Here is a 26742-nt window from a genome sequence, read left to right as displayed (position 1 = left end):
AGGAAGGAGGAGCAGGACCGTCCCTGTTCTCATTTTGAAACCACTTTCCTCCACCTTGTGCATTTACCATACGCCTTGCCAAACTCGGGCAGGCGCAGCCTGGTTTTGCAGAGTCATTGGACCCTGTGTTTAAAAGGAGAAGTGAGGGAGGGACATGTCGAAATCAATTTTTTGACTATTTGCCCATTTCCAGCCCGAGAGATTGAGATAAGGGGGTGAGGGCAGGCTGCGGCTCCAGGATTATCAAGCCAAGAGGTAGGGAGATAAACTGCTATTAATGCTTGCCGAGGGTCCTTTTGTACCGAGTTTTCCTTTAAGGGGAAAATCCTTTAAAAAGGGCGATAATGCGTGTTCTTTGGAGATTTGTTTTCTCAGCAGCACCTATAACCCCGTAATGGGTGAACTGTGGACTTTATTTATGCCGGGGGCAGCCTGTGACCCCACAGGGGTACAGCCCTATAGCCTGCAAGGAACAGGCTTTTCCTCTCCCACGAGTTGCTCTTAAGAGGAATGGAGGGGTTTGTTCTATATTGCGTTCACTCTACGTTGTGTATATATGTGGTACGTGCCCCTGGCTAGTTCTTTCGGGGGGCAGACTGATGTTGTGGGGAGGGAGGGCTATTTTAGGGAATGTTGACCTTTGGAAAACAAAGTCATTTTACAGCTCCTGACCTGGGGTGTCTGGGATGTTTTGCAAGGTGCCGCCCGGTTGTGCTGCCGGTTTGGGGCGTGGGGTTTATTGGGATTGTCTCTACTAACCCAAAATCTGTGCTCATTCCGGAGCTGCTTTTTATAGGGCTTTTCTTATTGTTCCCTGGGCAAGAAGTAGTTCGAGGTGCAAATACAATGAGGTTATTTGAGCTCAGTGATTTTTGCCACCGGTATTTTGTGGAGCAGGCGGCTGCTGGTAAAACCCGGGGAGGGGGGGGGGGAAGGATATTTGCTGCTGTTGAAAGAGGGTCACCAAATAACCCTCCCTTTGCAGACACAGAGGCTCGGAGCCACGCGAGCCCTGCCCAGAGACCTTCCCTGGGGACCACGCTGGCCTCTGACGGGGGACGCGCGCTGCCCACCCTGCCGGGCTCTGCCTGAGCGGCTCCAGCCCCGAGCAATGGGGCGACCAGCTGGGGAACTGTTGGGGAAAGCGCTTTTTAACCGACACTTCCACACCGAAGCTAAAATTTTCCTCTCTAAAACCTGCAAAACCCCAGCATGGCCACCGGCTCCTGGCTGGACAATGATCGCCTGATGCTTAGCAATGTTTATGATTGGCGTGGATTTTATTTCTTCAGCCTTGCAAGGAGAAGGGAGGCAGATTTGGGGTTTTAACTAAGTTTTTGCCAGTTGTTCTCTATGTGCTGGTTGATGTGGGAGACATTTCTTTGACACCCATTGTTTTTCGTTGGCAAGAAGCAGCGAAAGGTGTGAGCAGCTCGGGGGATGCTGCGTCCGCGTCCTGCCGTTCTCTCTGGGGTTGCTCTTTGCTGGGCCAGATTTTGCTTTTGCAATTGAAGCTAAAGGCAGAGAGGCCAGCAATCATCCTCCAATGCCATCACGCGCTTTACATCTCTGCTTCCCGCTGCCAGCGTTCTGCGGTGGAGCACGGCGCTGACGTCCCAGATCAATAAACAGCATTTGTGTGTGTCGAGGGAGAGGGATGCGGGATAGAAATCGGCTCCTCCGCTGTGTCCCCCCTCCATCAGCGAGGGAGGAGATGCTTTTAAACTGTTTGCCCAAGGTGAAGCGAATGCTAGGCTGGTTAAAGCCAAGGCTGAGGCTGGCAGGGTTGGGCAAGCATCTCCGAAAGTCTCTGCCATCAAAGGGGACGGACGCTCCAGGCACGGGGCGAGGAGGCGGCTCCACGGCCAAACTGGGGAGCCCAGAGGAAGTGATGCTGAAGCCCATTTCCTCCGGGCTCCTGCGCTGGTGCCCGGGGAGGGTTACAAAAGAGCCCTCCTGACCTGGGCGAGAGCAGAAGCAGCTTTTTTCAGACCTCAGGGCACAAGGCTGAACGATAGGACAGGGACGGGTTTTAGTTTTTCGGTGTCTCGCCGTACCTCTGGATTTTCATTCCGTGGATTAGCTTGGCATCCCCGCATCCCCCCGCCCCTGGCAACTCGCGGTGGGTGGGCTGTGTGCCCTCACAGCCCCGGTCCCATGCTGGCTGACCTGCATAAAGAAAACTTGACCCCCACATCGCCCCGCTGCCAGCACCAGCAGCTCTTTTCCCATCTCCTGGGCCCTCAGCTTCAGGGAACCGCTTTTGCCAATATAACCTGCTCTCACGTGGTTTCAGGGCAAAGGGAAGTTGTCTTTCCCCTAAAGCAGCTAAAACAGTGCAACCTGCCTTAATTAAAGGACTAGGTGATTGGAAGGATGGAAGGGACTGGCTTCCCCCCCCATCCTCTCACAGGGATGCTGCTGCGAGCATCCTCCTGCAGCCCCGGTGGGTTGCAGGGTACCCCGGTACCCTGCAGGGTACCGCCACGCAGGGACCGCCACGCTACTGGAGTCATCTCTTTGCAATGCCTCATACAATAGTTAAGGGGGCAAACTTTCCAGTGCAGTCTCCGCGGTCATGATTTCCCGCTTGGATTAAGCAGAAATCCCTGACAGGCTACACAGCATCGCTGACCCCGACGCGGAGCCTCTGCCCCCGCCACCCCGTGTTGCATCTGCAGCGTCTTGCTTACGGCTTCCAGGAGAGTCTGGGGGACAGAAATAGGAAGGCTGGAAAGACAAACACCACCCTCGACGGAGAGTGCCGTGTTAGCTGCGGTCACGGCCCTGCTTTGCAGAGCCCATGGGCGCTCAGCAGTCGCAGCAGCGACAGGCGAGTCTTGAGTGCAGGGAACCGGGCTGTGGGTCCGTCCGCTGAGCTCGTGGAGCTCGACAGCCCCTCCGAACCCCAGCCAGAGGCTGCTCTCAGCTCTGTGTGCAAGTACGTTAAACATCCAGGGGCAAACCAGCTCGTCCCTGGGTCATCTCCTGGGCTGCAGCTCCCCGCTTTGCCACCAGCGCAGGCGTTTCGATAGGGATCTCGGAGGGGCGGGCGCTGCTGCCGGTCTGCGATAGGCAACTGCCCTGGGAGTTGCAATCAGATAAAGTGTTTACAAGAATGAAAGAATGACAGTAAAGCACAAGTTTTTTAACTCCATTTCCTGCAGCTCTTTTTCTCAGTAACCAGCTCTGCCCGGACAGCCCGTTTGGGAAAAGGGCCGTGTGCCCTTTCCCGGGGCTGTTCCCGGCACGTGCGCTAACTGCATCCGTTCTCAGCCCACCCTTGTCCAATGCCCCTGGGTGCCACAGGCATTTCCCACCCTGCAGCTTTTGCACTGGGTTTCAAATCCCCTCCATCCCCCTGGGCTGAAGAGGACTTCTGAAGATGCCAGGGTCCCCATCTGCGCTCGCAGGGCACGATGGATCCCAAATACACGTGGGAGCCCAGATCCTCCGTGTAGCCGCCACCCGTCCTCCCCACCACCCCCTTTCCCTGCTGGGCTTTGCCTTCTCAGGACTATTTCTATCCACTTGCTCCCAATTCCTTGCTCATAAGTAACAGCAGGGACTAGACGTGACACTTTTCTTTTGCTCCCGTCCTGTCTCTGCCCTGAGGTCCCCATCGCCGAGGGGCTGCCCGTGCACGACGGGGTGGTGTGAAGCGGGGCCGGGGCGCCTGCGTCCCCGTGCTGCTCTCGAAGGAGCCCTGCGCACGTTTCCGCTTGTCAAAATGGCCATGGCGAGATAAGGTCTGTGGTTTCCTTCGAGCATGCGAGCGAGGGGGAGAGGCGGCAGCGACAGAAAGAGCTGCAGCTGCTCCCCGGCTCCGCGCTGAGCCTCCCCCCGGGATGGATGCTGCCGGCGAGACCCCCGCGGGGACCCTCCCCGGGGAGGAGAGCCCCGAGGTAGGTGGCCCTGACCCCGGGGGGCTGGGGAGCGTGTTGGGGATGCAATGGCCGCAGGGAGGGGGTCGGGGCATCTGTCCCCCAGGGACCCCAGGGTGCGGAGGTGGGTGCTGAGGCTGTAAAAGGGAGAGATTTATAAAAAGAGAGAAAAGGGACAGAGTCCATGTCCTGGCCGGGATGCTTTGCAAGGGCAAGGAAGGAGTGGGGGTGGGGGCGTACCATACCCATACAAATGTGCGCCCAAAGGCTGTGTGCGGGGCCGGCGGCAGCTCTGTGCCGGCCCTGAGGGTCCCCTCTTAGCTCGGCTACAGCTTCCCAGTGCCTCCCAGCCTCTCGGGGCTCCCTGCTGCCAGCGGATCCCCCAAAGCCCTGCTCTCGGCCAACCCAACCCAACCGACTTCCTCTGCAGTGGCCAGACAGATGGCGTCCCCGTGTCTGCCCCCGTGGAGATGGGACCTGCAGCCCTGCTCGTCTCTGCCCGGCACTGCTGGGAGGACGCGGGCGCAATCCCCTGCGCTGGACCCTGGGATGATCCATCCTGGTGGTGTCCCCCCATCGAGGGACTTGCCCTCCCTCCTAAGTGCCACCATCTCCGCAGCCACGCTGGCCTCCTGCGCCGGTGACACCGCCGCAGCTGACGGAGCGGGGGGGGATGCCGGTGGCTGTATCCGGATGCGGATTTAAGCACCGCTCCTGGATTTGAGCTGGGGTCTTGGCGTGGGGATTAGCAGCAGTAAACACGTCCTGGTGGCTCAGCTCAGCTTTAGCTCGACCAGTCCCGTGCGCGTATGGGCGAGCACCGAGCGGGTCCCGCAGCAGCCGTCCCCGATACCAGAAGGGAGCAACAGGGAGCTGCCCCCCCCTCAAAACCAACAGCAATTCCTCCCCCTGCCCTCTGGCGCTACCCCACTGCTGGGCCAGGAGCTCATAAGTGCTTTGTTCTTTGTGCTTTGCTCGTAAGTAACAGCAGCAGAGAAATAAAGTCCTTTTTCTCTCCCTTCTGTGCTTGTGACCCTGCTATGGGGCAGCGCTGCCCACGGGGATGCTGAAGGATTTGGGATGGGGCCGCCATGCCCTGGCAAAGGCAGGATGGTGCTGGCAGCAGCAGAATGTGGGGGATCCCCTGGGCAGGAGCAGGCAGGAGCAGGCAGGGACAGGCAGGAGCCCTCCTGGGTGCAGCAGGTCCCCCTTTCACAGGGGCTGCAGAGCCACCGCCGCCCCTGGCACCCACCAGCCCTTAAAAGAAGGGAGATGGAGGCAGGTGGGAGAGAAGCAGCTCGAGGGTTAAAGCGGCCGGGGGTGGCAGAGTTGAATCTAGTCCAGATGGCGGGGGGATTATGCCAGCCCTAGATTTGCCATAAGCAAATGTTAATGTTCCAGCTCGGGGCTGGTTGTTTGTTTTGTTTTGTTGTTTTTTGTTGTTTTCTTTTTTTTGTTCTATTAGGGAGATTCTAAGGTCATTTTGGGGCCCGGGCTGACCCACAGGTAGGGCTGGTCCGTCTGAGCTGGGGCCATGCTCGGCGTGCGCCCCTCGGCACAGAAAGGGCCAAACTTGTTTTGAAAATTGTCATTATTTTTTTTTTTGGCGTTGTCCCGTTGGGCTCCCAAGAGGCTCCGGCACCGGGAGCCGCAGCGGATGGCACAGGGGCACCAGTTCCCCTCCTGCTGGCTGCGTCACCCGGCTTGTGGCGGTGGCAAAGCCACTGTCACCCAGCCAGGCTCGGCGGCAGGGAGGGGCTGCTCAGCCACGCTGGCGGCCGAATCCAGACCGTGGTTAGAGAAGCAGATGCAGGACGGGCTCAGCCTCGGCGTCGGGGAGGGAACGGGGGTATGGAAGGGCTGAGAGCTGGGGTTTGCCAGGGAAAAGGGTCTTCTTGGCAGAAGTGGTTTGATCTCCCAGCCGGACCCATGCAGAGCTGGGATGAGTGGGAGGTGACATTTGAGGCAGGGGATGATGGGGGCTGTGCAGGCAGCAGGACCCGCCTGGCCAGCCCCGGCACTGAGCGCTACTGGAACCAAGCTGTGCCTCATCATAAGTTTAATTTGATTTAATTTAATTGCCTTTTGGAAAGTAAATGCTATTGCTGGTCATCCTTCAAATGGGGACTGGACCTTCAGCTCAACACCGAGCAATGCACAATCACAGCAGCGCTCGTGTTGCTTTCTGACAAGGGGAGTCAAGTCACAAATCCCGACGGCTTTTCGGCGTCTCCTTGCCCGTAGCCGCCTTGCCCAGCCTGCAGCTCCTCCCTGTGCTTTGGCCACCTGCCTTCTCCCCTGGCTGGTTTGCTCTCCAGCCTGGTCCTGCTGGGCCTGGCCGGGCCAGTGAGCAGCTCTGCGGGGCGAGAGGTGGGTGTCTGGTTTTTAAAACCTCCGATGGGTCACCCCACATTGCTGTTGCCATCCTCGCTGCCCTCTCTTCAATTAACAGAGGTTGGGGGTGAAGCCCCTGTGGTGCCGTGATGGTGGAAGTGGTCCCTTGGCCATTGGGCATCTGTGAGGTGTCACAGCATCCTTTGGGACATCCCACCCTGATGGGCTGTGGGTGATGCTGCCCCATCCCAGCTGCCCTGCCCGGCCATGGTTTCCTCCTAAAACCACCCTCTACCATGAGACCTAATGGGAAACCTCCCTGCTTCTCTTCTTTCTGCAGATGGATCTGTCCCACCGGTTCTCCAAGAGAGAGGTACGAGCGTGGTCCTGCCACGGTCTCCCTTAGTGGCGCTGGAGGGGGGCAGCAGTGCCGCTGGGGCTTGAGGATATGGCTCAGCTCCTGAAGATGCTCCCCGGGGGCAACCGGAGGTGGCTGGGCAGGGCTGGATGATGGGAGGGGGGCAGTGCAGGGACCTCACGGGGGAGAACAACCCTGATAATCCTGGGGGGGTGCACGGAGCAAGTCCCCGGTGGCCTGGCCCCGTGCGAGGTGTCGGCACCCCCCTCTGCAGCTGGCCCTGCTCTACGAGGAGGTCCTCTACACCATCCGGCATCGCCTGGGCAAGCCTGAGCATCACCACGTCGCGGATGCTGAGGAGCTCTATGCCTACGTGCAAAAGGTGGGTCCCCACCTCTCCAACGGGGCCCCCAAAACCTGTCCCCTGACACGTCCAGCCTCCCGGCTAAAGGAGATGGGGGCCATTTGGAGGGAGCTTTTAACAGCCACCTTAAAAGATGTAGCAGCAGCATCCAGCTGGAGAGCTGGGACAGCCCGTGGCTGGGAAATATTACCTTTAGGGAGAAATATTTATCTTAGGCTTGGGATGGTGGGAAGAAGGCTCTCCCTCAAGAGCTTTCAGCTGGTCTCCAGCCGTTCTCTTGAGCTCTTTGCTCCTCTCCCCTCCCTTTGAGCTGCAGCTGGCTCCCGGGACGGGGGGAGGGAAGCCCCTGGCTGCTCTCCAGCCACCATTAACCGGCCCCGATATCTACAACAGGCTTTCGGGATGGATGCGGAGGAGCACAGCATCATCATGCAGCAGGTCAAGGAACTGGAGGTACGTAGTGAGGCGGCGTCTCCCCACGATGCTGCGGCCCAGGGGGTCCCCGCATCAGGGTGATGCTGGGGGGCTGCGGTGCCTCCTGGTCCCTGTGTCCGGGCTCTGGGGTTTGGGACGCCCTGGGCTCTGCTGGGGGTGTTGCTCAGGAGCTGTTTGCTGGCATGAGCAGCAGACAACAACGCAATCCTTCTCGAGCCCCATCCTTCCTCATGGTGTTAGTGACTCCTTGAGCCACATCCTTCCTCATGGTGTCAGTGACTCCACAATAAGTTGTGGGTTTTTTTTTTTTCCCTTTTCTTCCAGAGCCCAATTTTCTGCCTGAAAGCAACTGTGAAGGAAGCCAAGGGGATTCTGGGTAAAGACGTCAGTGGTAAGTGGAGACGGGTGAGTGTCCCATTGGAAAAGGGACAGCCGCTGCTCCCGACGGGGACTCGCACGCTTCCCCCTCACAGGGTTCAGCGACCCGTACTGCCTGCTGGGCATCGAGGCCAAGAGCCAGGAACCGGCCCACCATGACCACAAGAAGCGGATGAAGGCTGTGGTCAAAGACCTCATCCCAGAAGACCAGATCCATCGCACACAAGTCATAAGCCAGACCCTCAGCCCAGTGTGGGACGAGACGTTTATCCTGTAATCCGCCATGCCTTAGCTTTGCTCCTCGGGGGGCTGGAGGGGGTGCCCAGGGCTCTCGGGGGTGGATGGGGGGGTTCACCACTCGCCCCGACCGGGAGCTGGAGCTCTGCCGGGTTGATGCCCACTGGGACTTGCCCGGCTTCTTGCCTGACCTGTGCAGCAGGTCCAGCAAGGTGAAAAACAAAAGCGTGGTAAAAATCCCTCCCTCGGGGGTCTCCCACCGTTTCCCCAGGCTGTGCGGGGCGGTCTGGGGTCTCCCCTGTAGTCCCCAGCTGTCCTGCCTGCTTGCTGCCAGTCCCTTGGATGCTGCGCGAGTAACAGCATCCCGCTGGTGCCTTGCAGGGAGTTTGAAGACACGGAGACAGCCAGCTTCCACCTGGACATGTGGTGAGTGGCAGAACCCCACGGCCAGCGACCCTGACCCCCGGCCCTGCACGGGGTCCTGCCTCCTGGGGCGGGGGGGGGTCTCTGGGGTGGTCCTTCAACCCGCACCCTTTAAAAAGCCCCAGAAACCAGCTGGGGACCCTTTTCCCCATGACTTTCTGCTGGAGCAGGATGCGACCAGTGTGTGAGCAGAGAGCGCCCAGGCTCCTTTGCCCAACCAGGGCTGATCCTGAGCCCTGATTTTATGTATGGCAAGAAGCCATGGGCTCGCAGATTTTGGCAGGATGGAGGGTTTTGGGGGTGGCCTCAGTCCTGATACATTCCCCCTCCCCATCACCTTCCCTTCTCCACCGTCATTGCAGCTCCCTGAAATGTTTTGCCGTCTCCTGAATTTCCTCCTTTCCCCCGCGGTGGGTTTCGCTGCCCACCCTCGCAGGGACTCGGACGTGGTGGAGTCGGTGCGGCACAAGCTGGGGGAGCTGACGGACCTCCACGGCCTCAAACGGTGGGTGCTGGCCTGGCCTTAACGGCTGCCGAGGAAAGAGGGTTTGGAAAATGCTGATTTGCCTGCTGGATTTTAAAAATTGCCTTTGGAAGGAGGGCGAGTGGGTGTCAGGACTGCATCGCCCTGCTTCGCCCCGACAACGGCTGGGTCACGGCCGCAGGAAAGCTTTTCACCCCCTCCTTCGGTTGTGCCTTTCAGGATCTTTAAAGATGCTCGCAAAGACAAAGGGCAGGATGATTTCCTGGGGAACGTGGTCCTTCGCCTGAAGGTGAGCGCCGCGGTGCATCCTCTCCTCCGTGCGATTCCCCACGCGCCGGTTAAACCTCACGGGGTCCGGGCAGGATCCCATCTCCAAGGCAGCACCAACTCACCCAGGATCCCGGCTCAGAGCCACAAAGTGATGCCAGGTCCCTCAGTTTGGTGCCCCAGCCACTCCAACACACTCGCTCAGTGATTATACATCTTTTATTTTTAATCCTGTACTAGAGTTATCCAATACAGGGTCTTCCTGCCCCGTTAACGCAGTGGGACCTGGTCCCTGAGCAGGATCCTTCACCCGGGAAGGCTGCCCAGGGCTTCACCCTTGTCTCTGTGCCTGCAGGACCTGCACTGCTGGGATGACCAGTGGTACCAGCTGGAGCCGCGGACGGAGACGTACCCAAACCGGGGACAGTGTCACCTGCAGTTCCTGCTGACTCACAAGAAGGTAGGAGGGGACGGGGAAGGGGGTCCCTTTCCTTTTTGGCAGGACAGGGCAGCTGTCTCTTGAGGTCACAGATCCCTGCCCTAGGACCAGAGGTGCCAGCACCAGGGTTTGCGCCTGCTGGAAACCATCTTGATCCTCCCCTGAGCTCCGTGCCAGCATGGGGACCTTGCTCCTGGTGCACCTGCACCCCTTGGCTTGGCTTCAAACGGGGCTCTCTGGCCTCACGCTTTCTGGGTTCCTGTGTCCCCACTCCGACTGCGTCCCTGCGCCTTCAGGCAAGTTATGGCAATTGCTCCTATGCCTTGTCTCTTTTCAGAGGGCCACCACGAGCAGCCGGACACAGCCGAGCTACACTGTCCATCGCCACCTCCTGCAGCAGCTGGTGTCCTACGAGATCCTTCAACACAAGGTACGGAGGGGGAGACGCAGCTCCCCAGCAGCTGGGCTGGGGTGAGGGCTTCCTTTGGAGCCCACCACGCCTGACACATTGCTGCAAGGAGAGGGGGAGGAGGGTTGTGGTGATGCCTGCCTGTGCCTGGCACCCTTACGGGGCACCCGTTGCCCCCACAGTCCTGCAAACACACCCCACCCCGGTGCCTGTCCCCCTCCTCGCTCAGCCCAGCTGGCTCCATCCAGGACATGTCACCCTCCTTTTGCATCCTTGCAGGCCGGCAGCATCGCCTGGGACGGGGAGCTGAGCCGGCATGCCAGCACCGTGCTCTACCTGCACGCCACGCAGAAGGATCTCTCCGACTTCCACCAGGTCATGGCGTGAGTACCCCATGCCCGGGGAGCCATGGCGCAGCATCATAGAGGGGGGGGTCACGGGTTCCAACACCTTCCCTGGGGCCGTCTGACCACAGCCGGTCTCTCCCATGAGCCCAGCGTGGCTGGTATTGCCCCCTGCCCCGAGCAGCACCAGGAGACTCGTGTCCTGCTGTGGGTGGGGGAGCCCCACGCTGGCCCCTGGGTGTCCGCCAGCCCCAGGGGGCTCAGCCCAGCCTCTCCCTCCTCCCCAGGCAGTGGCTGGCGTACAGCAAGCTCTACCAGAGCCTTGAGTTCAACAGCAACTGCCTGCTCCACCAGATCACCAGCATCGAGTACCAGTGGGTGCAGGAGCGCCTGAGGCCAGAGCAGGTGAGGGGACTCTGGCACCACGCTGGGGGCAGAGATCAGGGAAACGTGCCCCGTGCACCCAGCCCCGAGCCCCTCCTCCTGGCTCCCAGGCCCGTTTTTCCCCCCGCCATGTTCCAGGAAGGGCAGGAGCTTGTGGGGTGCAGGGGTGCTGGGGCAGATGAAGGGCATTTCTGGGGAGAACCAGCTGCGGGGACCAGGACAAGCCACAGGTCAGGGAGCCCCTTTGCCATGGGGATTTGTTCCCCCTCTCCGCAGAGAAGCCCTTACCCTTTGCACCGACATTCCCCTCCTCCATCGCTGCCGTCAATTCAATCACAACCCCCTGCAAAACTTAAATACGGCCCATTTCCTACTTTTCCTGCTTGTTTTCCCGGGGCATCCCTGCACCCTGCTGTGGCTCCCGATTTTTCATGCGTAGCATGATGTTTAAGCGCAAAGCTCAGTTCAGCCCCTCCAGGGAGAGAACACCCAAGGCATCAGGCGGTTTTCCCATCCCTGGAGCAGGCTAGAAAGGAGCAGGAGCCACCTGCGCCCTCCACCACGGTGCCATGGTCCTGGCAGCATGTCTGTCTGCAGCTGAGGAGGACAGCGTGTGTTTTCTTCCTTCTCCCCAGAAAGCAGAGCTGGCCGAGTCCTTCCAGTCCTTGCTGACTTATGGAGTCTCCCTCATCCGGAGGTACCGCATCATTTTCCCTCTCTCTGTCCCGAGGTCCAAGGAGAGGCTCCAGTCCCTGCTGCGGTGAGTCGAGCACTGGTGCCAGCTTCACATGGGGTTGTATTGCTTAGCCACCGTGATGGACAAGCCTATACTCTTGATTAAAAAAAAACGCAAAAGCCCTTTCTGCCCCCTTCTAGGCTGCTGTGACACTTGTCCTGTCCTGTCCCTCATCCTGGGCTCCCCGAGGCGGGATGTTGTTGGGAGGGGAAGGGTGTCTGGAGGGAGACGGACTTGTTTCTGACAGGCTGATGCCGGGTTTCACCGGAGCTTCTTGCTTTGCAGAGTCCTGGTCCAGATGTGCAAAATGAAGGCTTTCCACGAGCTGTGCACGCTCAGCCCTGACCTCCCCCAGATGGTCTCCACGGCGCTGAAGGTAGTGGGACTGGGGGGATCTCACCCTCCCCATCCCCTGGGATTTGGGACCCTGCGGCTCTCCCTTCTCATCCATCCCCTGCCCGATGCCCGCACCTCAGTCTCTCCTGCAAAGCAGCGTAGACCACCCTGGGTGGGGAAAATACCTGCCCCTCTTCAACCTGGTGATCCAAGCCTATGGTTCCCACCACATGGAGCTGGGTCCTGCCCATACCCCAGGGGACAGGGAGAGTGAAGTGGGTGACAGAGCTGGCTTTGCTCCTCCTGCTTCCCTGCCGTCACACCGGGACTCCTCTCTTGCAGTCAGGCACGACGGAGTGGTTTCACATGAAGAAGCAGCACCTCAAGCCCATGGTGAAGGTCAGTTCCCACCTCTGCCTCTCTGACATTGTAAGAAGCAATTTGCTGGGCTTGGGGTGGGAGGCCTGGAGGGGGTGGGAAGACAAGACTGAGCTGGGTCTTCTCCAGTTTTCTGATACAGTCAAGGCATTTGGGTTTCCAACTTAAAAATACCATGAGACACATTACCTGCAGCTGATGAGGTGCATTGAAGCTGAAGACATTGGTGCAATGCTCAGGAGAACAAGAGGTGGCCCCCAGCCCAGTCACGCAAGCACAGGGTGGCAATGGATGTTACTGACAACTTTCTGGTGCTCCTAATGTGGATCTAATGATAGATTGCTACCCCACGACAACAAATCATAGAAATAAATCAGATCAGAACGGAGCCCAGGTCATCTCAAAATCACTGAGCATCCAAAACAAGCGGTTCCTTCCTTTGCAGAGCATGGAGGAGAACGGCAAAGCCTTGTCCAGACTTCTCCTGGAGGTGATAGGAGATCTCCAGCAGTGCCAGAAAATCTGGAATAAATTCTTCATCAAGTAGGTTTCAGAGCTTGATGCCCCCTCATCCACCTTCCTTGGGGTCAAGAGCAACAGGGCACTTTGATGCCTTATTCCTTGGCTCTTGGGCTCCACACGTAGCATCTGTGGTCCCATCTCTGCCTCTTAGAGCTGTACTGTCCTCGCCCTTACGGCAAGGGCATTGCCTGGGAGGGTTCACTGGACTGGGTTTGCTGGGCTGGGCCTGGAAGGCTCCTGACTCCTCATTTCTCTCTTGCAGCACCTTGAAGCTGAATCTCTTCTCCATCGCCTACCTGGAGCTGGAGCACCTGGTGAGTAAGCCTGGGCTGCTCTGGACGTGTGGAATGAAAGTCTAAAGCTAGGCTGAGGTTTTTGACCACCCTTCAGGAGGCAACTGGTTGTTGAAAGCCTGGAAAGGGAGCAATCCAGGGAAACTCTCCATCTTTCCCTGCGTGCCCATAAAGTGACTATCATCCGCTTACTTGACCCAATGTGTCTCCTGAAATGCCACCCAAAAGGAAGAGGAATCCCCTGAGCTGACCCTCACCCCATGTGTCCAGAGAGCCCCTGCCAGATCAAGCCTTCCTGGCCAGACCCTCACTAACAGCCTTTCCCCCACTTCCCTTGCTCACTGCCAGGTCGCGGAGCACGTCCAGGAGCAGCTGCGTGAGGTCGACAGCAGTATGTCCAAGCCCACAGCTGAGAGCCTTTTCCAGCTCTACATGAACCTGCAGGAGCTCTATCAGATGAAGGACTTCCTCCCAAAGAGGTATCCAACCCAGAGAGAGGAAAGATGCCAAAGTGAAGGAACAAGCAGTTAATTGAGAGGAACTCCAAATCCTTCCCATTCACCTACGTCACTAATTACACACAAGGCAGAGCAGGCTGTTGGTGTCTGGTGTTGATGTGAGCATCAACAGAAGGGTTTCAAGTTTTTCTCTGAGTGGGGTTGATGGAGACCTCAACTTCCAGACAAGGGGAGGTTTCGCCTCAGCACGGTGCTACCTGCTGCCTCCGCCTTGGGGCAGTTTCTTGTATGTGAGAGCAAGGAGGGGTGATGGCCCCGTGCTGTTGCTTGTGCAGTTGGAGAAGCTGGTGCCTTCATCCACAGGGATGGACCTCTGGCTCTGAGCAATTTCCACCAGTGGTTCAAGGAAGCTGTGCCCCAGTGGCTGCAGAAGGCCTACACCATCGCTCTAGAGAGGGCACAGAGAGCCGTCCAGATGGACCAGGTAAGCCGGGGAGGAGAACATCGCCCTCCACCATTTGGGGTCACTCCACTCCCTCTGTGCCTTACTGTTGTGTCTGACTCACAGCATTGAGACCACCATGTAGGTGCCTCTTGCAGCCCAGGAGTGGGCTGGTTCCTCTCCCAAATGCATGACAAATCTCCTGGACCAATTGATCCCACCCTGGCCCCACACCACGTCCCCGTGACCCTTCCCTCTCTCTGGCAGCCCAAGTGAGCTGATGAGCCTGCATTTGGGCCATGCTGTGAGCATCCCCTTCACTTCTGACCTTTAGGAAGAGGGGAGGGAAGGCAGCCATGGGGCCACGGGCTCCTTGCCGCACTCTTCAGTGTGGGTTAGAGTATGATGGGGCACAGGCCCACATGAGGAGCTCAGGACGCTCCATCCATCCTCATCTCCCCCACTCTCCAAAGCAACTGGATGATGACATCGGGATATATGGAGCTGATGATGGGCCAGAGCGCCCCAGAGTAAAGGAGCAGCTCTACTGTCTGGGGTGGCTCCTTTCCATATGAGCTAAGTCGCATTTACTTCCTCTGCCCTCCCAGCTGACGCCCTTCGGGGAGCACAACAAGCACAGCACGTCCACTGTCGACCTGTCCACCTGCTACGCCCAGATCGTGAAGACCTGGCAGCAGCTCAACTGGCCGGACCCCGAGGAAGCCTTCATGATCATGGTGAAGCTCGTGGAGGTTTGTATACCGGGCATCAGCAGCTGGAGTTTCCCCTCCTGCTCTTGGAGATGTGTGTCCATGAATGGGGCCAGTGTCCCACGCTGATGTGGTGGGGTCCCCTGGCCCCGTGGTGGTCCCCATGCTGCCCAGCTCAGTCCCGTTGGCTGCATCTCTATCCTGCAGGACATGTGCAAAATCGCCCTGATGTACTGCCGGCTCATCAAGGAGAGGGCTGAGGCTCTGTCACTGCGCGAGCGGAACGAGGGCGAAGCGGCCAACAGGGTTGGTGTCGGGGCAGGGTCCACTGCTTGGGGACAGGCAGGATTTGGACGTGGTTTCTGGGCAAAAAAGAACATGAGCTGCTGAGCACTCAGCTGACATCCTGGGTTGGCCAGTTGACCCCCGATAGCCATAATCCTGGAAAATCAGCAGGGAAATGATGTGAGCAGGGGGAGCGGAAAGGGGATGGGGATGGGGATAGGGATGGGGATGGGGATGGAGACAGGGATGGGGATGGGGATGGAGACAGTGATGGGGATGGGGATGGAGCTGGTGGGGAATCATTAGGGGGTGTGGGACTCCCTGAAGCAGACCTACCTCTCCCAGCTCTGCATCGTGGTGAACAACATCAAGCAGCTGCGGCTGCTGGTCCTGAAGCTGCCGTCGCAGCTGGACTGGGAGCAGCTGGAGCAGCGCACCGGGGCCGTCATCGACCGGCAGCAGATCCAGCACACGCTACACCACCAGCTCGACAGCGCTGTCTCCTGCCTGGATCACGAGGTCCGGGATGTGGTACAAGCCCTGGCTACCAAGGTGACCACCTGCCACTGACCCCCCTTGCCCCCTGGCTCAAACTGGGGAGGTTTCACCCAAGGGGACCTGGAGCCCACAGTGCTCCTGGGATGGAGATGAGGTGGACCCAGGCATGGGGAGGCTGGTGCAGAGGGCAAAGCCTCCGTGCATTTCTCCCTGGCAGCTGGAAAAGGGCATCGCCAGACACATCCAGGAGCTCTCATCTTCCAATGACACCCGGGAGCCTGAGGACGTAAGTAGCTGGCCTAGTCCCTCCTGGACCATCCGTTTCAGGTAGCCATGAATAATCCTTGCCTACTTGGTGAAGGCCCCCATCACCCTTCCCCACCTCTCCCTGCCCCATGCCTGGGGTTTGGGACACACCGCAATGGGGTGCAGACCTCCATGTGCTTTGTTTGATGCCCGTGTTGGCAGCAGGACCAGACTGGGCACAGCCTGTCCACATCCTCACTGTGGGAGGGAGCCCCTCTGGACCCCGCTCTGCCCTGCTAGCTCCGGCCAGCAGCACCCCGCCTCTCTCCTCGCTGTGCCCTGCTGGATACGCCCCCCCTGTGCCCTCCCTGACACCCCTCTCCTCTCGCTGCAGTCCATCATCCCACTCATGAAGTTTCTGGAGTCGGAGCTGCAGTATCTCAACGAGCATCTGGTTCACGAGAACTTCAAAAGGTGACCGGGGCCCTGGGGATGCACCATGGCGGAGGCCAGCAGTGTCACCAGCAGAAGTGTCCCCCCAGAGCTCGGGGACATCCCGCTTTGGGGCTGGCTGCTCAGCCCAGCGGGATGAGCCGGTTCCCTCTGGGGCTTTGCAAACCTCCTTGGCCGAGGACCAAACAACCCAACCCACCCCTGCTGGACCCCCTCTCACAGCCTTCCTCCCTCACCCCGCAGCCTCCTCGCTCTCCTCTGGCATCACACCTTGGCCGTGCTGTCGGCAGCCGCGGGGCAGCAGGTCCCCTCTGCCCAGCGCTACAGGAAGCTGCACTGTGCCCTGAAGGTACCAGGGCGGGGGGAAAAAGGGGGGGGTCCCTGGCAGGGACGGGTGTTTGGGTGCCAACTAATCGCATCCTTCTCCCCAGAGCCTGGAGCTGTGCTTCTACGCCGAGGGCTGCGGGCTGCCGCTGGAGACCCTCCACACTGCAGCCTTCCTGGTACGGGGCGCTGGGGGCGGCGGGGTCCCCAGGGTTTCCTTTGGGTGCTCTCCGAGGGGTGGGGGGGTTTCCCCAGGCTGCAGACCCATCCATGTGCTTGACCATCACCTTCTCTCCTCCCCGCAGTCGCTGGACACCCACCTGGCCCTCTGCTCCACCACCAGCCGCAAACTCATCCAGAAATACTTCAGCAACAGGATCCAGCAGCAGGTAGGAGCCAGGATGGTGTCCCCAGCCCCTTCCCACATCCCACCCCTGCACACGCGAGGCTGCCCGGCACAGCCTGCTGTGGAAATGGGGGATTTCCTCACCGCCCTCCCGCTCCTGGGGCTGTGGGGGCTGCTTTTGCCCCAGAGGTGGGCCGGAGGGGGGGTGAGTTGGATCCCAGAGGATGCCCATCACCCCCTGGTATCCCGAAATGACCGCTCATCCCCCACCGGAGCCCGGGCATCCCCTCGGCGAGCGTGCCAAAAGGCACACCCTTATTCTTGTACCCCACCGCTCAGCGGGACACCAGCTCGGAGAAGTACGGGGCCGTGACGATCAAAGCAGCGTACCGCCCTTCGGAGCAGAAACTCCGCGTGGAAGTGCTCAACGCCGTCAACCTCATCCCGCTGGACTCCAACGGTGGGTGGGGGTGGGTTGGGGAGCCCACTGCCCTGGGACCCCCCTGTGGGTGGGCTGGGGAGTCCCAACCGCCCCGGGATCCCCTTGTCCTGGGGCCCCGTACGCCCCTGGGTAGGAGAGGTGCTGGCAGTGCTTGGAGTACTGGGACTCTGTCTTGATTTGCTTTTGCATCCAAGGAGGTGGATTTGGGGAAGAAGGGGGTGAGTGCATCCATCTGGGGTGGTCCAGTGGGATGTGGCAGGCGGGACCCTGTGCCCACATCCCGCTGCCTTCACTGTGCAGCTCAACCCAGCAGCCAAAGCTGGCGGGTTTTTTCCAGCGTGCAAATCACGTCTCAGACAGAAAAATATGCCCGGGTGACAAGGGACAGTCTCTCGGGTTGGTTGTCATTTGTGGAGGTCTCCAGGAGAGGTCACTCCCTGCAGCCACCCGTGTCCGATCCACACATGGGCAGGGTCGGGATGCTCCTGCACTCTCAGAGGAGGGTGTGCTGGGATGGGGGGTGGAGGTGAGGGTTCCCTGACCCCCCCCAGCCACCCCAGCGTGTCCGACCACCCCAGCTGGGGCTGGCGGGAGCTGATGTCTGCACCCCACCAGGATCGAGCGACCCCTTTGTCCAGCTCACCCTGGAGCCCCGGCACGAGTTCCCCGAGGTGGTGGCCCGGACCACCCAGTGCAAGAGGAACGAGCTGCACCCCCTCTTCGACGAAGCCTTTGACTTGTACGTAGGGGCTGACGCCCACCGGCCCCCCCTCAATCCCTGCAGCTCCCCCATGTCTCACCCAAACCCCTGCCATGGAGTTGCTGCTCCGGGAACTGGGTCGTGCCCTGGGATTTCACCCCCTGCACCCCCCAGGGGCTCAGCTGTGGGGTGCCATCGTGGGAGCTGGGGTAGGGGCACCCCAAACACCTACATCTCGCAGGCTGGGGGGGGGGGGCCCTGTGCTTTGAAGGGACTGGGCGGGGTGGTGTCAGTGAGGTGGTGGTGGGGTTGGGGTGGGGTTGGCTTCCCATGGAGCATCGCCTGGGGGAACCCTGTTTGGTCCCTGAAGGGAAGGTTGAATTTCAGGACCAAGGGGGTGGGATGTGATGGTCCCCTGCATCTCATCCCCCCCCCTGCAGCTTGATCCCCCCCGAGAAGTGCCGGCAGGAGGGGGCCTGCCTGCTGCTGACCGTGTTCGACTACGACACGCTGGGGGCCAACGACCTGGAGGGCGAAGCCTTCTTCCCCCTCTGCCACCTGCCCGGCCTCGATGACGACGAGGACCAGGCTGACGCGGGACGAGTGCCCCAGACCCGCCTCCCCCTCACCCACCCCAAACCCACCGGTACGTGGTGCCGCAGCCAGGCTGAGCCCCGTCGAGCCCCCACTGGCCCCGTGGCATGGGGAGGGGGGGCCACGGTGAGCATCTCCCACCATCCCTCCCCTCCTCTCTGGCAGATGAGATCCTCCAGCTGCTGGAGTCCAGGAAGGGGGACAAAGAGGCTCAGGCCTTCGTTAAGCTCCGCAAGCAACGAGCCAAGCAGTCCAAGGAGACAGAGTGAGGGAGGCGGAGGAAGAGGGTTCCGAAACGAGAGGGTCCGGCCAGTGGGACCCCGGGAGTTTTGCCAGTGCTGGAACCAGAGGGACCTGGGGGACAGAGGGGGGTCCCTGCGCCCCCCTGCACCTCCCCGCACCCATCTCACCCCCGCCTTCGGGCAGCAATGCTCCCGTGAGGCTGGGGAGGGTGGGCACACGGTATTTTAGGGGATTTCTTCGCCTGTCCGGTCAAGCAACACTACATGGGGGATGTGAAAGTGTGTGGCTGTCCCTGCCCGTCCCCACGAGCTTGTCCCTCCCGGTGCCGCATCTCCTGGCCGTGTCCCCAGCCCTCCTGTCTGCGACACTGTGTCAGGGCGACGCAAACGCATCGTCACTTACTCAGGGTGGGGACGACCCATGGCCAAACCCGCCTTTTTCTTTTTTTTTTCTTGTGGGTAAGCCTCTTATTTTAAATTAAAAGCAACAAAGCTGATGCGTGGGCTGAGTCTGTGCGGGGTGGGGGGATGCTCTGGGGCAATGGCCGAGGCTTGGGCGAGGGCTGGGCTGTGCTGAATCGTCCGCGCTGTTTTCCTCTGCGGGGCATCAGGTAGCGTTGCTTCGAGTTACAGGCCACTGCAAAATGCCACCCAGACCGAGGTATAAATCAAAGGGCTGGGAAAGCTGCCACCGCAGGCGGGGCTGAGGATGCAGCACGGCCGGTGCCCGTCATCCTGGCGATGGAGCCGGCGGAGCTGGGGTTTTGGTCTGTGAAAGAGCCTGACGAGACACGTAAAGCTCAGGTCTGGCTCAGGAATGGCAAAAGGCTCCTAGGACGGGCAGTGGGTGGTGGTTTGGTGATGACAAAAGGGCCCCAGTGTGCGTCCTCGGGGCTGCGTGATGCTGGAGCCATCCCTGCCCAGCCTGGCACTGCTGGCTCTGGACCTGCCACCTCCCTCTGCAGACGGTCGGGCTTTTTGTTGTTTATTTTTTTGTTCGTTTGGTTGGGTTTTTTTATTCTTTTTTAAAATGTGCACAGTTCTGTTTTTGTATTTTACCACCAATCTCATCAACCCCAGGGAGCTTTGCTGGAGTGGAGGGACTCCAGGAGCTTGCTGGAGGCTGGGCAGCCACGAAGAGCATCGTGGCTCCTTCGGCCAAACCAAAGAGCCCAGAAGCAGCGGGCAGGACCCTGGCATTGCCCCCAGCCTGGGCCAAGGACCCATGTCCCTCTGCTATAGCACACAGGGGACAGTGGTGGGCACACAGGGGACAGGTTGCGCTGGCCCAGGTTGCCCAGAGAAGCTCCTCCATCCCTGGAGGGGTTCAAGGCCAGGCTGGACGGGGCTTGGAGCAACCTGGGCTGGTGGGAGGTGTCCCTGCCCAGAGCAGGGGGTGGCACTGGGTGGGCTTTAAGGTCCCTTCCACCCCAAACCATTCTGTGATTCTATGATTCTATGACAGCGGTGGGCACACAGGGGACATTGGTGGGCAGCAGCTCTGCAGGGTGGGGAGGCCCAGGTGTACCAGCAAAAATGCCCAGCACGGCGGCTGGTTGCTAAATATTTGCTGGCTATTTTGGAGCTTGGTTTTTAGCTGCAGCTATTAGTAATTCTAAATCTGGAGCTCCCTCTGTTCCACCCCCGCCAACGCCCTCCACCCCCGCCTTTACCCCGCAAGGGGGTGGCTGTGTGTGAGCTGCAACGGGTCCCTGGGAGCTGCTGCATCCCGGGGAATTAAAGCATCACCTCGTCCCCCTGGGAGCCGGAGCACCAGCTGCTCCTGGGGGGCTCAGCAACCACTGGGTCAGTTCAGGCCAAGCCCTCTATGCGGGGGTGGGAAGGGGGTGGAGGGGGGGGGTGGGGGAAAGCTCCTTTGGCATCGATATGCCATGGCCAGGCTCATCCGAACCCGCAGCAGGAGGGATTAAGGCGCTGCTCGCTCACAAGGAAGCCATTTGCTGGTTTAAATCACTCGTTTCGGTCCTTGTAGCTCTGCAGAGGAGTAAGATTCCGGCGCAGGGTCCTTGCTTTGCTTGTGCTGCGTTACTCAAGGTGGTTTAGCTTAAGTTTTTGCTCAGCTCCAGGCAGCTGTGTAAGTCTTTTCCCACCTTTTACAGAGAAAGGACTAATAAACCTTTAACAATCAGAGTGTAACTCGCCCTGTGGACCAGAAGGAGAGTCGCCTAAACATTAAGAAATATGGCTTGAGACACACAAAACCAGCTCCTAGCAAAGGCAAGCCTGAGGAGGAAGAAATCCCCACCATCATCGTCACCCTGGTGAGGAACCCCAACACAGGCAGATTGCCCTCAACACAAGAGGGAAGGGGGCAGGCACTGACATCTACCAGTTTTATTGCATTACTAATCATCCACATTGGGCGATTTTGGATTATTGTTGTGATTGGACTAAGGGCAAGTGGGTGATGCCTCTTTGAAGCATTAACTAGACCAAAAATTAAAGGTAATTTTTGTATCCATACGTAAGGCGCGTTCTTTTGGGTGCCAACAGATGAAACTCTGTGTGTGACGCTGTAAATGCTGGTGTCCCCCGCAGGATGGGGGGGCAGGGAGAGCCCCCAGCCTGGCTCTTGTGGGAGACGCCGAGAGAGAAATTCTTGTCCAGACTCAGAATCTGGGTGACAAAACACTCTTTTCTCTGTGCTTCTACCATTTCCAGTGGAATTTCAGCCCTTCCCCAACCAAACCGCAACGACTCTCCCCCTCTTCCATTGCGCCTCCATCACAAAGGTGAAGGGCAAACCCCCCCGAAACAGGGGTTTGAGTCCGAAGGGAGCTCAGGAAGAAATTATTGGTGGTGTTAAAGGCAGAAGGCAAAATTGGCCCCAGAGATGTATTCCCTTGTGGGCTCCGTCGCACAGACTTCTCCGCTCCTCCCCAAGCCCCAGAGCAGGGCATGGGGCTGTACATACACCCCGGCACACATGCACGCACACACTGCTTTATTATATTATTTTTTTTTTCTTAGCAAAAAAATAAAAATTTATTGTCCTCTAAAAAAAGAAAAAAATCCATCCTGCCCTTGGAAACTGTGACACAGATTGAGTTCTTTCCAGCCCCACATGCAAATTCACTCTGCCAAGAAAAGAGTCTAAACCAGGTTTCCGACAGCCAAAACACATATTTACAGAGTACGAGAGAACGACAGCTGAAATCACAGTTCTATACATGGAATCAACAACACGTTTTACACACCACCGATCACCATTCTGCCAACTTCTACAAGGACTAGGGGCGCTTCTGGCCAGTGCCCTTCCTCCTGGGGAAAGCGGGGAAGAGACTGCTCAAGAAGTGCCACCAGAAATACTGCAGTGTGTATTATTATTATTTTTTAAAACGTATACTGTATTTATTTTGTTTTAACATTGGAAACTACGGAGTGGGGAAGCCCCAGAAACCTCTCCGATGCAGTCACTAGTTTGCAGGAATACTTCACCTTTAAAATACTAGGTTTTACATCAGTAACATCTATTTTGCTGTTGGCCATCGCTCCAAGGATTATTATAATTCTGGAGGAAAACACTGGTAATATTCTTCCTTCTCAGATGGGGGAAAAGAAGAAAGAGAGAAGGTTCGGAGGCTGGTGGAACAGCAATGAATTACTGAGTCCATTCAGTGTTACGGGCTTCCTCCCAGGGGAAGGACTTCTCTTCATCGTCTCAGCTGCACAAGCCTTGCAAGCGGCTCAGGTTCAGCTTCAGAGGTGTACGGAAAGTATAAAACCCTTCGGCAGGGGATCAGCTGCAGCGATTCCCCTTTGGCGGGAGGGAATCTGCTTAAGGAAAATGTTGTGCTCCAGCTCGGAGACTTCCCCCGGTCCCTCCTACGCCACAGCTGGCACGTGGCTCCAGCAGCTAAGGCTGGAGCTCATCTGAAAGTGGTCCTGTTAGCCCAAAGCGATGCCAAAATTCTCCAGCTCCTGGCTATCCTCTACAGCTCTAGCCTTGCTTTTTGATAACTATCTACCCAGGCTGGTGTTGTCCTGAGCCATCTGCTTCTATATTGGTTCTCCATAATAACCTAAAAGTTTAGTGACCTTTAAGATGCTGCGGTTTCACAGCACAATGAAGACTCCCTGCCCCCGGCTCTTAGCTCAGAAGCGTCCGATCTGCACAACTAGTCCCCGAGGTCAACGCTTCCGCCGCTCCCAAAAATTTGGGGAGGAAAACGGCATGATCCAATAAGGAGTCTGTGTGAAGAGGCAGGACCCAGGCACGTTCATGGGCTGCTCAGCAGAAAGCCTCATGGACCAAAACTCTGTTTTGAAGCGTGACTCGGCCAAATATGTGTTACTGCGTGTCCTGTAAAAGGGAGTTCCTGCTTCAAAAGGAAGCGTGACAGTACATTACAGGGGCTGTACATATTAGCACCAGGTTTATTTCGACAAGACTCTTTTTACACCATACAGAAGCTGACCCCAGACTCCTAAGCCTTAAACGCAGTGCTGCGAGCGCAGTTCATCCTCCCTGCGCGGGGCAGGCGGGAACAACTGCTGCAGCGGGTCAGAAACGCTGCCCTTTGCCCCTGCTCTCACCTCACTCAGGTACAAAACTGTCACACGACTGGCCCCCCCCCGCCCAACATATTCACAAAATAGTCAAAGATGAAGTTCTCTTTTCCATCTGATGCTTAAGAAAGTAATTCACATTTCAGATATTTTTATTTCTTTTTTTAAAGCAGCAAACGAATTCGTAGAAACCTAAATTTAGAAAGTGTTTCTTAGAGAACCAGAGGAAAGCGAGAAACAGGCGACGTGCTTGTGCAAAGAGAGCGCTGAGACAGGCTGGGGTGGGGGCAAGGGAAGGGGCTAGTGCTAATTCCTTCAGGCTCTTCTGCCAGGAGTGCAGTGTGGCAAGGGAAAGTTAAAATTTGACGGCCACAAACAGGGGAAAGTTTTGAATTCTTTGGTCCTTCAGTATAAGTTTCAAAACAGAAAAACTGTTTTACTCAAAACGGAAAAAAAACGTGCTTTCTCTGCTCTGGAATTTGCCTCGTAGCCCCCTGCCTAAGCAGTGTATCGCCCCAGAAACTGGGGGCACATCGCTCTTCCCCCTAGACCAGACAGCCCTGCATCCCACCGGGAATGAGTGTCCCGCCGAGGCAGACTGAGCTGCCCTCAGGGGACACGGTTCATCTGAAGAGAAGGGACAACGTGAAGAGCCCCTGGGGGAATCAAATGCAGTCAGGCAGCCGGGTGCCGGAAAGTTCTGAAAACAGAGGATTAGCCAAAGGCAGCGTCACCCTGACCAGCCCCGCGGAGCAGATAAACCACCACGCTGATAAAAAGTGTTACAAACCAATAGCCAAAACAGGCTGATCAGCTCCGGTTCTTATAAATATTAAAGACCTGATTCAAGAGTTTATTTCCTATGATTTAAGTTAGTTACAAAAACTTTTTAGTAAATTTTTTTTATCTTAATTGGGCTTTTTCTTCCCCCCCCCCCCTTTTTTCTTTTTTTTTTTTTTTCCCTAAAAAAAAAGAAATGTTCACGTATCTTAATAAAAGGTCTTTCCTTAAGATCAGACCAAGGCAGATGTGCTGCCCCATGGCACAGACATTCAAAGGCTATACCCAAACAACATAGCCACAATAATCACTCAACAGTGTCTCTCCATAAAAAAAAAAATTAAAAAAACTGATGCTAGTTACAATAAAATACACATGGAAAAAAAAGCATTTTTACCAAAAAAACCCAAAAACAAGTTAATGGGAAAAACATAAAAAAGAACTACACAGAGCTGCACTTAAGAGATCATCTGGGAATGCATATTAACCCCTTCCATGTAAAGGAAAGGTGGAATTATGGAAGCAAACCTAATTATGTCTTTGCATTAAATATGAAGCTTTCTGAGAGGCTCCGGTAAAAATTCTGTTTTCCTACAACAGTGGGCTGCTGGAGGTTCCAGTGCTTTTCCAGGTCAGGGAGGGGTAGCACAGGCACCATTCCCTGTGCAAAGTAAAAATGTTTAGTCAACTGAGTGGCCTTTTGGTTGAGATCCCAGCAGGTTACTGCAATCCACCTGATGTAAAAACCTAATGGACACACTGGTAAAGAAAGTCACAGGAAAGCTCAGCTACCGGTATGGTCTAAACTGGTGGCATTTCTTTGTCACGCTGGACTTTCTCTGTCACCAGAGGCGTACGTGATCATGAAGCATGAGGGCTTCTGGGACCCAGCATTCCATAACCCATCCTGGAGGTGCTGACACAGGAAACATCAACTCTGTTCAACAAAAGCGTCCCAACTACCTGGAATTGTTTCATGCGTTTCAGCAGTGACTACGAAACAGGTCCCTCTGGCTAAAAGAAAACTAATCTGGCCTGAAACAGTAAAAAGTCTCTAGACAAAGGGGTGCCTGGAGACAACTAATCTGTGCATCCATATTCCTTTCATAAAGGGCTTTAGCTGACCCAAGGGCAATACTTCTAAGGCTGCTCAGACCTGGAACACGTTAGCTGTATCAGCAATGAACACTACTCACTGAATTTTGGGGCTTGGCTTGCTCTAGGTCCAATACTTCCCCCCCTCCCCCCTTTTCTCCTTTTCATACAAATATACAAAGAGTGTAAAAAAAATTTTAAAAAGCGAACTTTGCTGATTAAATGGCAGACAAAGTTCCTGCACATTCAGAGATCGGCAACGTGAGGCCCACCAGGCAGGCACCCAGCAGAGCTTCCATCAGGGAGGACAGCTTTAACCGAGCTGGGTCAGTGAAAGTGAAGGGAGACTGAAGACATGAACGAGTCGTTTCAATCCACCTTGATCCTCCCTGTGATCTCAACTCTTCCTCTGGAAAGCACATGGAAGCCCCTCTTGCCCACTCTAAATCCTTCTGGAAATAGTCAAAAATTTGTTATCACCTAAATAGAAAAGAGGAGAAACACAGACTCTTTGCAAATGGCCCTTTGATCTGTATTAAAAACAGCTCTCAAAGTTCCTCAAGAGTTAGAATTAGTGGGGCACGGGTGAGGGGCAGTTTAGATACGGGATGTAAAATATTAAAAAGTGCTCTGCAACTAATTTTTGTTGTATGTGTGTATGTGCGTGTGTGTGCATATATATATACATACACATACACAAACATGCACATACACACACGTATATACATATATATATACACATACATATATATATGTACACATACATATATATCTACGTATGTATAAAGTTAAAAAGTCCTATACGATATGATTAGAACAAGTGTCCTTGGAAGGTCACGACTGGAGAGAATGGGGCCTGTTGGGATGGCAGATGGGGCACTCGCCCTCCTCGGCGCACGTTTCACACAGCACTGCGTGTTGGCACGGTAACACCACCCGGTTCTCCTCCTGACACTTAAGGCATTTCACTGACTGCATCTGAAATACCGCCTGAAAAAGAGGGGGACAGGGCAAAACATAAGCACAAGCGTACTGCATGCAGCTCTGGAGTCCTCAGCACAAGAAGGACATGGACCTGTTGGAACGGGTCCAGTGGAGGGCCATGAAGATGATCAGCGGGCTGGAGCCCCCTCTGCTGTGAGGACAGGCTGAGAGAGCTGGGGGGGTTCAGCCTGGAGGAGAGAACACTCCAGGGAGACCTCAGAGCCCCTTCCACTCCCTAAAGGGGGCCTACAGGAAAGATGGGGAGGGGCTGTTTGTCAGGGAGTGTAATGACAGGATGAGGAGTAACAGTTTCAAATTGAAAGAGGGTAGATTTAGATTGGATATTAGGAAGAAATTCTTTACTGTGATGGTGGTGAGGCGGTGGAACAGGTTGCCCAGGGAGGCTGTGGCTGCCCCATCCCTGGAGGGGTTCAAGGCCAGGCTGGATGAGGCTTGGAGCAACCTGGGCTGGTGGGAGGTGTCCCTGCCCAGGGCAGGGGGGTTGGAACTAGATGATCTTTAAGGTCCCTTCCAACCCAAACCATTCTGTGACTCTATTCTATGATAAGCATCGAAGTCACAAAGCAAAGGGGCTGCCATCCTGTGCT

The 26742-nt window shown here is 56.9% G+C and overlaps 2 protein-coding genes across 7 annotated transcripts in view; one reads left to right on the top strand and one right to left on the bottom strand.

The window, feature by feature from the left end:
- The first annotated feature begins 194 nt into the window (after positions 1 to 194).
- On the top strand, positions 195 to 19188 carry UNC13D (unc-13 homolog D). Of its 2 annotated transcripts, none has more exons than XM_063352039.1 (32): positions 195 to 255; positions 6559 to 6591; positions 6851 to 6958; positions 7334 to 7393; positions 7700 to 7766; positions 7849 to 8026; positions 8372 to 8416; positions 8850 to 8918; positions 9117 to 9186; positions 9520 to 9624; positions 9941 to 10033; positions 10292 to 10395; positions 10644 to 10761; positions 11376 to 11500; positions 11762 to 11852; positions 12155 to 12211; positions 12636 to 12733; positions 12975 to 13026; positions 13354 to 13484; positions 13827 to 13947; positions 14514 to 14657; positions 14823 to 14921; positions 15246 to 15452; positions 15616 to 15684; positions 16039 to 16118; positions 16341 to 16446; positions 16529 to 16600; positions 16727 to 16810; positions 17107 to 17227; positions 17825 to 17948; positions 18350 to 18555; positions 18669 to 19188. In XM_063352039.1, the coding sequence occupies exons 2-32, from the start codon at positions 6559 to 6561 to the stop codon at positions 18770 to 18772; spliced, it is 3141 nt and encodes a 1046-aa protein (XP_063208109.1). In that variant the 5' UTR covers positions 195 to 255; the 3' UTR covers positions 18773 to 19188. The 2 variants fall into 2 exon arrangements, with proteins under 2 accessions (XP_063208109.1, XP_063208108.1); XM_063352038.1 differs by lacking the exon at positions 195 to 255 and adding an exon at positions 3746 to 3905.
- Positions 19189 to 21705: 2517 nt separating this feature from the next.
- UNK (unk zinc finger) overlaps positions 21706 to 26742 on the bottom strand; it is a 46080-nt gene continuing 41043 nt past the window's right edge. For all 5 annotated transcript variants that reach the window (XM_063351819.1, XM_063351820.1, XM_063351821.1 and 2 more), the window contains one exon: positions 21706 to 26140. In XM_063351819.1, coding sequence (XP_063207889.1) covers positions 25985 to 26140 — 156 coding nt within the window. In that variant the 3' untranslated portion in view covers positions 21706 to 25984. The remainder of the gene's footprint in view (positions 26141 to 26742) is intronic.

The sequence above is a fragment of the Chroicocephalus ridibundus genome, chromosome 14 (assembly GCF_963924245.1).
Source record: "Chroicocephalus ridibundus chromosome 14, bChrRid1.1, whole genome shotgun sequence".
Lineage (NCBI taxonomy): Eukaryota > Metazoa > Chordata > Aves > Charadriiformes > Laridae > Chroicocephalus > Chroicocephalus ridibundus.
This window is presented reverse-complemented; position numbering and strand designations above follow the sequence as displayed.

Excerpts from the sequence above, each read along its gene's own strand:
- UNC13D (XM_063352038.1), top strand. The coding sequence starts at position 3,849 with ATGGATGCTGCCGGCGAGACCCCCGCGGGGACCCTCCCCGGGGAGGAG. Across the intron at positions 12,734-12,974 it reads TGGAATAAATTCTTCATCAA|CACCTTGAAGCTGAATCTCT; the intron begins GTAGGTTTCAGA and ends TCTCTCTTGCAG. Across the intron at positions 14,658-14,822 it reads TCATGGTGAAGCTCGTGGAG|GACATGTGCAAAATCGCCCT; the intron begins GTTTGTATACCG and ends TCTATCCTGCAG.